Genomic DNA, 15,037 nt, shown 5'->3' with positions numbered 1-15,037 from the left:
GCTTCCCCCCAAAATCAGGGCTGTAATGCGGGGGGAGGAGGGGGCAGGGGGGGAACAACAACAAAGCACTTCTGGCAGACAAGTGTATATCTTACATGCGTATGAATTGAAGAAAATATTCCATACTGCTTCTGGCGCTAAACCTTTGGAGTCAGCATGAAACTAAAAGATGTAAAACTCATGCTTTCTCCACAGAGAAAGTGTCTTGTATGATCCATCTTCCAGTGGCTTACACAAATGGCCACAATGAGGTAAATGTAGAGATATTACAATAAAATAGCCTAATACGCCATGTATGTGGCAGGTTAGTTGGCATCTCTAATTACTACTATGAACTAGGAGGGAAAAGGAAGAACACAATAAAGCTTCCTGTTTAAACGCTAAAAATATACTTGATTATCCTCACATCTCAGTGCTACCAACATAACACAGGCAAGTACCTCACTGAGAAGCGTGGCCTTTTCATAGAATCATAGAATCATTAAGGTTGGAAAAGACCTCCGAGATCATCGAGTACAACCGTTAACATATCTGCCAGGTCCACCTCTAAACCATGTCCCTAAGCACCACATCCGCACGTTTTTTGAATGCTTCCAGGGACTGTGATTGCACCACTTCCCCAGGCAGTCTGTTCCAATGCCTAACCACTCTCTCCGTGAGGAAATTTTTCCTAATATCTAATCTAAATCTCCCCTGGCACAACTTGAGCCCATTTCCTCTCGTCCCATTGCTTGTTACTAGGGAGAAGAGACCGACCCCCACCTCGCTACAACCTCCTTTCAGGTAGTTGTAGAGAGCAATAAGGTCTCCCCTCAGCCTCCTCTTCTCCAGACTAAACAACCCCAGCTCCCTCAGCCGCTCCTCCTAAGACTTGTGCTCTAGACCCTTCACCAACTTCATTGCCCTTCTCTGGACACGCTCCAGCACCTCGATGTCCTTCTTGTAGTGAGGGGCCCAAAACTGAACACAGCACTCGAGGTGCGGCCTCACCAATGCTGAGTACAGGGGCACTATCACCTCCCTGGTCCTGCTGGCCACACTATTCCTGATACAAACATACATCCTCTAGCTATCCCAGTAGGTGGAATAAGTACTCATCAACTGCAGTAAGCTTACCCAGCAGCTTTAACACAAATTATAAAATGAGCACTTGAAATAGCTGCATTTTTAAAATAGTTTATTAATATTTGATGAACGCTTCTATCCCAAAATAACACATTGGAATTGCAATTTTCAGAACCTTCTTAATTAATACTATTAGTAATGTGAGCCATTCTTTTTAAATGGAGAGAGCACATTTTCAGGATTTTTTTAAAATCTTATTTAAACATGAAAATGTTAGTAATGCCTTTCTGCTTTCATGTTTGAGATCCACAGCTCTACATGTGCAACCACGTATTTAGTATGGAATGATTCTCCAATATCCAGCACACCAGATAATACAAGAATAGAGGCAGAAACAGCCGTCTGGCATGCACCATATGCCCCAAATCATTCTTTGTTTGGTCAAGTTTGAGTTGGTGCATTTGTGTCACTACAGGAATATAAATCACTATGAATAAAACATCTAAGACCAAACTAAAACTAAGGGATAGGACAGAAAACTAGAAATGACAGTGGTTAAAGGAAAAAAAAAAAAACAAACCAGCCTTTAACTCTTGATAGGAGAGTAAGTTCACAAGGAAATAGTTTAAATAAGATCAAATAGTATTCGGAAAGGAAAATGTCTGCAATACCCCAGTAAGAATATTTTAGGTTATTAACAGTTCTCAATTTTCAGTCATATTTCATGCAAAAGTATATTTTTGGTGGTTTATTACTCAAATTTTCCTTTACTTAGGGGAATTACAGGCCCCAAGACAAAAAAAAAAAAAAATCAAGCATATTGCAAAGGAAGAAAAAGGAAGAAAAAACATTTCAGAACTCACTGCTTCTCCATGAATTTAAAAACTTCTTACTTCACGTAAAAGCATATTTATGCTTCACAGTGTACATACCCTTTTAATAGCATGAACAATATATTCTGTTGAGTGCAGATATATTCAACTGTGGGAGTTCTTGTACCAATTTGCCTTCTGAGAATGTTGTTGAAAATTTGCGCAACATCTTTTTTGCCCTGTCAAAAACATTAGCAGTTAAACACGTAACATTCAAGTCCACTAGGCAAGCAACAATTAAACATTATCATCATCTCATGCATTCATACTGTGCGAGTTCTGCAGTTCAGTCAGCCTCTGTCCTCTGATCTTAAACAGATCAAATATTCTGTTTCTTTATACCCATTTCAAATATGCCAAAGCCCTCAAAATATTACCTAATGTTGCAGCCAGATCACAGGTAATTTACATTAAGAAGTAAAGCCAGTTGATGTTGCATCAGATACTTCTATGTAGCATTAATTTCCTGGGCTTGTTTTATACTTGTTTTTGCTAAAAACATACCAGTTTTTACTGTGTTCTGGCCTGAAAGTGTGTTTCTTCACTACTCCATTATCCTCTCCCCTTGCCTAGGAACATGTAATGCCACCATTAAGAGTATGCAGAGCATTTCTGACTGCAGTGTTAACATACAACTTAAAACTGTAACTTGTGGAAGTTAAATAATAAATAAAAACTACAAAGAGAAATCATCCACTGACCTAAAATGCAAGTCTCACATTTTTCAACGGACAAAAAAGAAGTATAAATAAGACCAGGATGCTGAAATTCAGCACAGATTATGCACAAGAAAATGCACAGGGATAGCACCGGACAGTATAGAAGGAGCTGGGAATATTCTCTTTTTTGAATATATACACATCTATTTATTTCTTCTGTCAGACCATAGCTGAAGATGACAAACTGCTACGGACATCTAACAAAAAGCTGATTATAAATATAAGCACTTTTCACTGTCATTCATATGCACCATTTAAAAGCCAGATTTCTGCAATCAACTTTCCAGTTTGGATTGCCATAAAGACAACTTCAGGACTACCTGTTATCAGATCTACTCCAGAAAAAGCCTAGGCAAACTCGTACTAAGCCTGGACTTGCAAATAAAGGCCTGTTAAGCAACTCCACATGAAGGTTCCCTGAATGTTATACACAAAAACCATACGCAGATAATGTTTCTTGACAATCTCTAGCTGTACTATAAATGCCCTGAGTAACATCAGCAAGCTTTTGAGTAAAATGCAGGGCATATTTAATTAGCAAGAATTTTAAAAACAACAGCAATTATTCAAAATTATTTCAGTGTTCTAACCAACATCAAGAAGATTGCATAATGGAAAAAAAAAAAAAAATCACGTTTATAAAAATGTAGGAGAACTGTAGTTTTACAAATGGCATGTTTGTGAATTACCACGGACAGTTTTGTTAGTGTTGTTTTCAGGATATAAGAGTTTGTTTGTAAACGCTTGTTTTCTCAATTACAATTCCATTGAAAGCCAGCCCAAAGCAACACCAGAACTCTTTGTTCTCAAATGAGTAGAGCAGTGTTTGCAGAAATTGCTTTACTCAAACTCCACATAATATAGTCATCAACTCTCATTCACTAACATTGCCAATTTTGCGCTGGATCTCACAATTTGCTTTGAATTCACCAGCAAGAACAGCATTTCCTTATTATGCACATAACTGAACTGATAGTGGTACACAGTAATACCAAAGCTAGTTATTGTTAAAAGGATGCATTACTAAGTGATCTCATGGCCTAACAAGGGCAAACAGACACTGAACCCTGTGCCAATAGTCACGACTGCAAGAGGTGAGAGGGAGACTGTGCTAGTATTGTCTTCTGAGCAGAAGGATTCAGGCTCCCTTATGCAAAAGACGTTTTTGTTTGTTTTTTTTTGTTTTTTTTTTCTTCATTTAAAAAAACAAGAACAAAAAAAAAAAAAACAGTTCCACAAGGGATACCATCTCTCCTACAGACACACTAGCGCAAATCAGCAGGGAGATAACTGGTACGTAGATGGTTGTGTTGACTGCTTTACTTGGAAAGCAAGCTTCCAGATAAGGGTATCATTTTAAACAGGTCTTTACATACAGCAAGGTCTGGACAGTCAGACGGTTTCTTAATTAAAACATTACAACATTAAATCTGTTACTTTTCTAGTTTTTACTTTGTTACTTTTCTGGGTTTTTTTACCATACTATTCAGATTCAAATACATTTGAGACAGTTTAAGAGTCAAAGTGAACAGTCCTTGTCTATTAATTAGCTGCTTATTCCTGTTCTACAAGGAAACTTTCTTCAGGAATGAGACTGAAGTTCTTGACCAAAAAAAAAAAAAAAGACACTTACTTCATCATTGAATGACCTCAAGCTGTGGTGCGACACCAGAAGGAATAAATGCTAGACCTACTCTTCAAGTTTAAGAACCAACAGGAAATCAAGTTCGTATCTCCATTGGTGATGGAGAAATCCCTTTCCAATGCAGTAAACCCCCAACCATAGAGATTTGGGATATCAAAGCCAACATCTGATTGACTTTGTCACAGCTGGGAAGCTAGTGTAGGTTTAGAGTAGAGATGTGTTGACATTAATTCTAGGTAACAACAATAGCTGGACAGTCTGCCAGATCCCATCCTTAAAAAGCAGACGTGGTCCAGCCTAGAAAGCGGCGTGAATGACTTGTTCTCTCTCAAGGGGGAACCGTCATATCCTTGTGTAACAAAGCAGCAGAAGTCCACAAGCAGGAAACCACTCGCAATCTTTTCAAGTCCCCTTAGAATATAAAATGAATAGTTCTCCTTAATAAGACCAAGCCTGTACAAACTGTTATCGTTCTTCATTACCAGGAGATAATGAAGCTTTCCTTCGCTAATAACCAGGCTGAGTAAACACCAAGCTGATAAGAATCTAGAGGTCAGCAGAATCCAGATGACATTTCATTATTTCCTTTCTTCAGCAATTAAAGGCCATCACATTTCAGCATTCCCTCTTGGCTTTCCCAGGTCTCCTTGCTTATTTAACAACTTGAATGTTTTATGTTTGGTATAAACAGTTGTTTGGGTAGGGAAAAAATACCACCGTATTACAATTAAACACAAATCAGAAGGAGTTATGGGTGGGGTGGAGGGAAGAGAATAAAGAACAGGGAAGAAAGCTATTGTCTTTTTAATGTCATACTACAATAGGACCTTAAACTCTTGTGTTCGCATTGTGAACAACTTGTTTATGAACAATACCGTTTATAAGCAACCTTAAGTAGGATGGTCTTTATGGTCAAGGCTGTGGAGTAAGATATGTGGGTTTTGGCTGCTTTCCTAGACAACTGCATGCTTCTTGCAGGACCTCAGGGAAAATATAGGAAAATCCAATTGTACTGCAATTTCTTATAACTAAATAGGGTGATTTTTCACGATGGCATTGGGAAGCTAAATTATTCCATGTCATGTGGTGACAAATGCCAGATAGAGGCTTGTATAGAGATATGTTTGAATAGAAATAAGTATTGCTATTTTGAAGTAATCAATAAAAACTTGGGTTTGCTGTTTTTTTAATGAACAGAAAAAAGATGAGGAAAACAGAAAAAAGATTGCATCACTTGTTGAGAGAGAGAGAGAGAGAGAGAGAGAGAAATACTGGACTGTAATTAAAACTACCAGCTTTACCTTAAATATTTAAAATTCTTCATAAATGCTATGATAATTCCCTTATTTTTCCAAGTAATTTAATTTAATGAAATGAGACATGCCTTGTAGTATTATAGCTTGTGTTCACTATGGCATTACTACTAAGAGATTAACCCTTCTGTGTACACAACAATTAAGAACTATTCCATAATTTTAACAGAACGGTATCATTAGAATTAAGAGGTTTATCTACTTCAATTTTGTGCGGTTCATGTGCTTAAACTCACAGATTTCATATTCTATATTTGCTTATTTTTCTAGGCAGTTTGGAACAATGAGTTCTCCATCTAATGGTTTTGTCCCAGCCAGAAAAAAAAAGCTGAAGATCGAAAGATGTCTTAACCAATTAAAGTGGCAGGAATTCAGATGTGTTTATTTTAACATATACAATATATGAAATGTCAAACTTCTTTTCTTACCTCAAAATCAATTAGCTGCAAGTCGGCTACTAGGGTACTAAGAAGACCACTGTTATACAGCTCTTGAGCAAGCTGTGCCACAGCTTCTGTCTGTGGTTCTTTTTCATTTGTGCCATACAAGATTTCTTTCATGGCAACAAGGTTTTTTGAGACCTCCTCAGTGGCCTAAAGAAAATGGGAAAAGAATACAGTTAGAGCACAATGTCATTTGTCTTTGTAACTGTACACTGCATTATTATAATCTACAAACTTCCATTGAGGGGGAGGGAAATCAGGAAATGACAACTTGTTAAAAAAACAATAGATAATCTTTCTGCAAATAAGTCCATTATGTGTTATTAAAAAAAAAAAAAAAGCGGAGGCAAGACACATGCAATTTATTTGACAAGTTACCAAAAGTAAAAATCTCTTCCTTTTTACTGCCTTTAAACTTCCCATTCAAAAATCCCCTAAAGAATAGCAATGGATGAAAAGAACCTGACAATTTTTCCGTTCTGTAAAACAGAGGTACACAGGATCAGATTGGAAAATGTGACATGGAGACATATGCCTGTCTCTAGTGAACTGCTCAGAGAGACCAAATGTACCCCTCCTACAGATTTTGCACTCATCAGGTTTTGTCAAATACGAGGCCCTCATTCCAGTCAGTGGAGACGAAATTTTTCCTTTCCAAAGGAAACAAAACCTCAAAGAGAACCTCCTTTAATTTTCAGGTTATCTCAGTATACATGAACAAACTGGCAAACAGACCAGAGACGCACTCAAAAGAACACAGCAATACAGGAGACAATAAGAAGTCTAAGATGCTTCCCATTTGAAGTTCATCTTACAGAAGACAGACAGGTCTGAACTCTCACTTTGGGAAGGCACTGTAAAGTATTCCTAAGTTGCCGTGATGGGCTGGAGCAACATTTAGCAGTGGAAGCAGTGTTCTCTCATGAGTAAAACTACATTAAAAAAAAAAAAAAATCTACAAGAACACCTCTAATACCCACTTCTGAAATCTTAAAACACAGTTATCTTGGAGAAAAAAGAAGAACTACTCCCTTCAATATATATGTTTATGTAGCTTGGGGGCAAAATGCTGAAAATAATAATCCTAAAGAGCTGCTTTAATTATATTGTATTAGTTCTTCACGTGCCTAAAAAGTATGAATGGCTTGTAAGTGCACTAATTTTTAGTAATTAGATGAACCTGCCAACAAGGTACGCATACACTTTAATGCAAAGTATTTATGATTGGTAGCACATGGAAGATTAACGAAGTGAAAAAATTATCACTTTCTGGATATTGCCTGCCTTATAAGAGGTATGTAAAAAGATTTCTCGATTGTGCGTTTTATCTAGAGGGGCTTAAGATCAGCGTGACCCATGCACTATTCAAGCCAAAGCCATTCCGGCTTTGCTAGGTATGCAAGTAAGGATTCCGTGACCTTTAAGGAGGCTCCATAACATTTTTATCTCCTCCACAACTTTCCACTCCCCGCTGCCTCCCTTTTCTTGCTAACTGCAGCTCCTAGTCCCAGTTGTCTCCTCCTTAATCGAAATTCCAAAGGATTTTCTGTGCACTGGTAGTAAGACAGCAAGAAGCAGGTGCTCGATATGACTGCTTGGATTCGTGACAGCTCCTGAAGACGTAAAATGAGAAAGCCAGCTCACCATATTATAATAGTACTACGCCACACAACTGTTCTATTTCTTTAGAATTCAGAACAATTATCTCTTTACTAGGAAAAGAACAGGAACATCTGTCAAATGTGGAGAGATGAAGAGATGCCTTCGAAGCATGGCTACCAAGAAAAGAGGAAGCAGCAATAAAAATTCTATTGCAGTTTGTCCCTGCACACTAATTTAGAAAGCAAGATGAAAGAGGAAGAAAGACAGAGGTTCAAGCAGCAACCTATTTTAAGTAAGACAGTGGCAATATTGAGGGCATGCCTGCAATTAAGAAGAATGCTAGTGGAGAATTTTTCGTACCAAAACCCCAGAAGACCGAACAACCCTCACAAAGCTTTAATAGCCACATTTGAAGGCTCTCCCTCACCACCACCCCAAGAAAGACACTAGTAATGGAAATGCTTACAAACCAGACAGAAAAAAATACGGTGTTCCCAAACACTGAGTACTCTTTTTAAAAAAAAAAAAAAAAAAAAAAAAAATCCTTCTGACCTAATATGAACATACAACTCAGTAACTTTAAGAAGAGACACCAGGACTTTTAATTTATTTCCCAACTGCCAAGACCATCTGAATGTGCTTCACTTGAATTTGGAATGACATACGGCTTTAGTGGGAAGTAATGGTTAGAGACACAGTAACACAGAACAGCTTCTGCTCTAATACTCAACGTCTCCTACTCTAAATCTCAACATCAAAAGGACTAGAAACAGATTCTTACAAACTTATTCTAGAATCTCTCTACTCTTCTGTATTCCATGAACTCTCTAATATATTCCAAATACATGATGTGCAGAGCTATTTTTGTCATTTCAGATGCAGAATGGAATTTACACCTGAAAATATAATGCTACATTAAATATCAATATTAAGAGCTAAGTGAAAAACTAGTACAAAGATTTCAAAAAAGACAAAAGGCTAGTTAGCATTACTTGCAAGATTTCCTAAGATATGAGGCCTAAATAATTGCCTAATGTTCCACCTTCTTTTAACAGAAGAAAAAAAAACTCTAGAGGAAAATCAAAATGCACAATGAAGTTCATCCAGCAACCCAAGAGCAAAGGGAAAGCGGAATTAACAATCAGATGCCACATATATATAAAAATACATATTCTAATATAATATATAAGCACGATATATTTTATATATACAGAATATATACTGTATACTATAATATATAATCTATATATAGTATCTAGATAAATATTACATATAAAATATTACTTTTAATATAAGTATTTTTTATCTATTTTTTTAAATATTTTTTTTTTCTCAGTACTGAGAAGCAGCAACCATGGAACAACCTGAGTTTTAGAGACAAATTCTGTGACAAGTCACATTTGAAGTTCAGTGATACCAAACAATCGGTAACATTTGAGGACAAGTCAGACTATAAATGTAAAATGTAAAGTAAATAAAATAAAGTACTTTTTTTCTCTATTTTTATCAAAGACAAGAAGACATTATTTAAAAATAAAATTAGACACCATGAAGTCACACATGTGATTGTCACACCAGAATCAGTTGCATGTCTTTATAGCTATGAACCATTATGGTTTATTCCAGTCTCTAGGGTATTTCACAGATATTCCCAAAATTTACTATCTCCTTAAATGCTAAGCAGTTCAAATACCAAATACTACATATAGACTTGTGCAGCTGGAGTATTCAGCTGGAGTACTCGAGTTTTATGAAGCAATACTTGCCTTTACTTAGAGAAACAGTAGAAAAAGATTAAGAACACATTATCAGTCCTTAAGTATTTAAGGTGAGCTGAGCAGGCTCCGGGCCTATGGCTAAGGGTTCTATCCACATCAATAATGCAATTACATAAATTGCACTATTAATGAAAACATCCATCAAAAAGGTAAGCTAGCTATAGTTTCGAGCCTGTACTTGGCAAATATTTTTACTACTCTAGAGCAGTATCTATCATAAGTAACAAACACCGTTTTAATAATTCTATTTAAATTGACTGGATTTCAAAATGCTTACAAAAACATGCAATTCTGTAAATACATGATTATCTACATCGGTGCCACCAGTTTATTCTAAAGGCCAAAAATGATCACATTATTTTTCAGCAGACATCTAGCATGAAGATATCACTAAAGGAAAGGCTGAGAGAACTGGGTTTGTTCAGCCTTGAGGAAAGAAGGCTTAGGGGAGACCCGATCACCATGTTCCAGTATTTAAAGGCTGGCTACAAAGAAGATGGAGACTCCCTTTTTACAAGGGGTTACGTGGAAAAGACAAAGGGTAACGAGTACAAGTTACTCCTGGGGAGATTCCGATTGGAGACAAAAGGAAAATTTTTCACAAGGAGAACAATCAGCCATTGGAATAATCTCCCCAGGGAAGTGGTGGATTCCCCAACATCGGACACTTTTAAGATTCAGCTGGACAGGGTGCTGGGCCATCTTGTCTAGACCGTGCTTTTGCCAAGAAAGGTTGGACCAGATGATCCTGAGGTCCCTTCCAAGCTGGTATTCTATGATTCTATGATTAAAGAGCTAAGTCCAATGAGAAGAGAAGCATGTCTTCTCATCCATTACTTCCAGAAGCCCCAACCTTACCGTTTGAGTAACAGCCCCATGCAGTATGCAAGGCAGATTACTTAACCTTTAGCCTTCTTTCAACCATGAATTAATTGTACACATGTACATAACAAATTTCAAATTTCACTGCTTTGTAAATGACAGCGTTAACTCACTGAATGAGATCTGATCTATGCCTATGGCAACATGAAATAATATAACAGTCAGACTGCTGAATCAAAACAGCATATGGCATTGTCCCATACATATAGTATACTGCCCACTGCGTAGAACTGGTAACTTGAAGAAGAGAGACTGACCATGCCTGCAACAGTCAACCTGCATGGGTTAACAACATGGCTGAAACAATTATCCGAAAGCCAAAACCGGAGCTGTTCTGTGCAGGTTAGCCCAAGGTCAGAGGGTAGGGAAGAACAAGTTTATTACATGAGTAAATATTTACCTTCACGACAGTTAACATGTGCTACAAACCAAGTGAACTGGTAGTATAAAAATAAATGCTGATGTCAGCCAAAGGGGAGGAAGAGATGCAAATAAAAGACTAACTAATGGGCTAGATCAAGGGTAGGTCCCATTTATATGGAAGTTCTCCTTCTCCTTCCCTTTAGCCGCCCCCTTTCTGAAAAAACACAAGTAATGGAAAACTAACAGCATATGTGATGAACACATTTTCAGTTATAAAACACTTGTTATTTCAAGTTTCCCTTCCAAAATACTAACAGACAGCAAGCTACCACCTCAATCCTAAGTACAAGGCTGCAGCCAACAAGCAGCCAGAGTTGTGGTACACGAGGCAGTCTGTCAGCAGCGAGACACAGCCCAGCTTTTATAGCAGCTTCAGATCTCTGTTCCTAAGCAGGTATCACAAACTTGAAGAACATCTCAAAATGACCTGGAGAATTGCTTGGTTGATTTTTCTCCAGTATTCACAGAGCTCAAAAAAAAAGGTAGATTAACATGCAACTAGAATTCAGTTTTTGAATTTCAGATTTTTGTTTATAAAACAAATTTTCCAGTATTACAGAGCAGAACGTTCCATAATTGAACAAGATGCACTGTGATCACTACCGTTGTTTCACATTTTTGGCTTTGAAGAATCTCTTCCATTTTGATTATAAAGAACATACAGGAACACACACTGTCCAGGCTTTAGAGATCTTTCTTACTTACTTTGCTTTTTCTTCCTTTCACTAAACGTTAAACGTTTTAAATTTCAGTCGAAGCATTGAAAAAACTTGAGGTATTCTGTTCAAACATAATTAATTACACTTTTAATTTCTCTGGAAAATTATTTGTCTAATTTTCTTACAAATCTGTATTTCCAAGCGTGTTAGGAAATTGTCAAAGAGCATCCTCTACATAGTACCAAACTAAATATTTTCATAACAGCGTTGTGCTGCTGCCGCGTGGTAGGAACTACAGTGAACTACATATTAAAAACACTGTGGTACTGTAGTAGAAAAGTACTAGTTTGTCTTTGGAACCTCAGCCAGCCATAAGGTGTAAAATAAAAGGGCATTTACAATTAATTTCATTTTGTGGAAGAAATATTTAAAACAACAACTAAATTTTGAAACGTTCACTTCACTTCAACATGTGCTGAAATTTTTTTTAGTCTAATCTACATACACATTTCCAATTCCGTATGTTCAAGAGTAAAGAAAAAATGCAACTGTGTGTACTTAATTTGAAGAAACAAAAGTAGTATAGGAAAAGTAAATATTCCCTGCACCCAAAAGGTTGTCTTTACTATAAACAGTAACCAACACTGAATATGTACCCTGCTGCTTTGCCTTGAAAGTTCATTGTTGTTACCTGACAGGCTACAAAAGCACACCCCTGGATGAAACAGCAACAATGAAGCAGAAATTACTGAGAGAGAAAGAGACTGTGTTTTATACAAGTCTAATCACTAATAAAATGGAGTTATTAAATAAAGAAAAACCCTGGCATTCTTCTCCCCTTTTCCAAAGGGTAATAATTTTTGTGCTTTTTGTGCAATGAGTTTTTCTATTTCTGTTCCACTCCTGGCCACAGAACTCACCCTTTCATCAGCACAGAATTCTTCTCCAAAGGAGGCTGGAAAGTTACACTGCAGAAAGGATCATAACAATCAAAGAGGTAGCGAAAGATAAGAAGATGCCTAAATACTGAGATACTGCTCAGACCCTTGCTGTCTTTTAACTCCAAAGTTACTCCAGTCATTTCTACAGACTGGACAGGAAGAGGGCACAAATTCAGGGGGTTTAATCAGAGCTGTACCCTCAAAGATGTGATGACTGGTCCGTAAGATATTGAAGAACTTTCACTATTAAACCAGCAAACGATCTGAGAATCTGAGATAAACTTCCACAACCACAGTCACCGTCATAGAAGGCTGGGCTTGCCAATGGAACAACTATTTCCTGAAGAATCTCTGTATGGAGATGCGGATGCTGGTGTTGTGAATGTTCAGATTCATCAACTGGTCTCCTTTGTGAATAACGAGGATGACAGAGGCCAGCACTACTATACCCAGCTCAGTCTTGTGAATGTCAGTTATTTAACCCTCCTCACATTTAACCTAGAGAACATGGGTTGCCTTCTTTTTTCCTTTAAGCAGCATGTGTTGCTTTCCATATGACACAACAGGAGAAACAACTCTACAGGCTTAGCATATTATTTCTTGTCAAACCAGCAGCCTCACGTAAACGAGGTCTTTAAAGAAGACGGAGGTGTGGGATTAAAGGCTAGCAAGAAGGAAATGGTACATAATAATCTTCAGCTACAGTATCAAGAACACAGGTATGTGATACAGCTATGCGCAATGGAATGAAGCCAGTCTGTTCCCCATTAGAGGTCTAGGCAAAAAGAAAAAGATGACACAAAAGAGCATGGATTTTAAGATCAAGCTGCATCTCCAGGAATTAATAATGAGGCTGAGATGAAGGAGGCAGTGCCATGTCTCATCACAGACTCTTCAGAATGCACCTGCCCCTCCTCTCCTGACAGATGTCTTTATTAAAGAGAGAAGAAAAGCAGCAGCAAATGAAAATCCTCCCAGCCTCCACACAGGCCTGCATAACAGGCCATAACATTTTTCTCTCCAGCAAGAGAGAAAAAGCATCAGGGAAAAATACTACAGAACACTGCAGGAGACCTGGAACATACTGCATGCTGGCATTGGGGTAGAAGATGCTGATTTTAAAGAATATCAGGATAAAGATGGCAATTCAGTTAAGACCCAGATTCTCCTGCACTTACAAGTAGTAGTGCCAAATCTAGGTGAAACTGGATGTAGAAAAGCTGGCCACACTCTGCTTAAAAATATTGGTGAACATGAAAAAGATTGTGACTAACTCCTACACATGACTCTGTAAGGGTGCCAAAAATGGCACAGAACAGTTAAATAATGCTGGGAGAGGATCCAAGGAGGGTATCATAGCCTGCTTCAAAAGCTGGTAGATTGGAGACGGTGATGTTTTGTTTGCTTTTTTTGTTTGTTTGGTTGGTTGGTTTTGGGGTTTTTTGGAAGTATTGAAATCTATGCCCTTGTGCTGAGTTTATCAGGAAAAACTTCATCTAAACAGCAAATACCCCTGTCATACGAGTCACTAAATGGGATGCAGCTGCACACAGGCTGAACTTTTAGTAAAGCTATCGAGACTACCAGTTGAAAAGTAAATGACTGTCAACAGGTAACAGATCCTGAAGTAGCAAACCATCCTATCTTAAGGAAACTGTACCAGCGCGGGAACTTTTCACCATATCTTCCTGTGGGCTGAAGAAAAGGCAAGGAAAGGTACAAATATATCCTCTACTGTCATCCATGGAGATAAAGTTCCTCAGTTTCAGAAACAGAGACACTCTGCTCTGTGAACATTTGCATGAACAAGCACAGACAGAACTACTGCACAGTAATAAAGCCACTATGGTGGACACAAGCACCGGAACACTGTGCGGCTGTGAGGTGCTTATTAAAGAATGCAACGTCCTACAGTTCCAAACCAAATTATTTTAAATATCTTATCAGCTGCCAGTGACATAAAAACGCAAAGGCAACCAACATGATACAGAGCTGTTCAAAGGTACATAATAACTTACCCTTTATCAGAGTATAAAACCCAAAAATAATTCCTAATTGACTCAGTTTCAACAGCTGTAAATTTCTTTTTTTTTCCCCCCTTTCAATTACTGTTCAGGAATTGGAAAGTCCCTACTGTACCTTTTCTGCCTTTTTGTCAGAGATATCTTGCTTTTCTAGAACGGCCATACTTTCCTTCAGGTTCTTCACTATGTCTGCAGGAGACTTGTGGGACTTGCCAAAAGGGAATGGCATGATTGCGAGCCACAAGGTCTTCCTACTACAGCTCCTGCTTCACCTGGAAAAGGAGGAGAAAAAAAAGCACGTCACAAATAGAAACATGAGGTCAGTATAACAACACACATGAAGATCAAGAGAGAGTAGCAAAGGTGTTCATACGTGGAATACACATCCCTGACAGCTGAAGTAGAGCTTACCATAACAAACTTAAATGCTTGTGTTTCTCATTCTTTTAAAACACAAGATATAGAATCTAAGAACGCACATTAAGATCAGTATCTTATGCTACCGGAACAAATTAAAGAGTACATTAATTACATTCAAAGCCATATACTGTACAAATGCCACATATGGGCAAGACTAACAAGGATAATTTATTCCAATTAATGCTATCAAGCAAAATGCCTTCTTATATTAGGTCTTTGACACACAAGTCATCATGTCTCGGTAGCTCTGC

At 37.7% G+C, this 15,037-nt stretch overlaps 1 protein-coding gene across 2 annotated transcripts in view; it reads right to left on the bottom strand.

Moving 5' to 3' along the window:
- The window catches only part of CAB39 (calcium binding protein 39), a 44,061-nt gene that overhangs the window by 7,539 nt on the left and 21,485 nt on the right, over positions 1–15,037 (bottom strand). For both annotated transcript variants that reach the window (XM_087740164.1, XM_087740162.1), the window contains 3 exons: positions 14,482–14,638; positions 6,043–6,207; positions 1,998–2,116 (listed from right to left, as the gene is read on the bottom strand). In XM_087740164.1, coding sequence (XP_087596290.1) covers positions 1,998–2,116; positions 6,043–6,207; positions 14,482–14,595 — 398 coding nt within the window. In that variant the 5' untranslated portion in view covers positions 14,596–14,638. The remainder of the gene's footprint in view (positions 1–1,997; positions 2,117–6,042; positions 6,208–14,481; positions 14,639–15,037) is intronic.

Source organism: Nipponia nippon, unplaced genomic scaffold (genome assembly GCF_047370975.1).
Source record: "Nipponia nippon isolate SJK-2023a ecotype South Korea unplaced genomic scaffold, ASM4737097v1 scaffold_7, whole genome shotgun sequence".
In the NCBI taxonomy this organism is placed as follows: domain Eukaryota; kingdom Metazoa; phylum Chordata; class Aves; order Pelecaniformes; family Threskiornithidae; genus Nipponia; species Nipponia nippon.
This window is presented reverse-complemented; position numbering and strand designations above follow the sequence as displayed.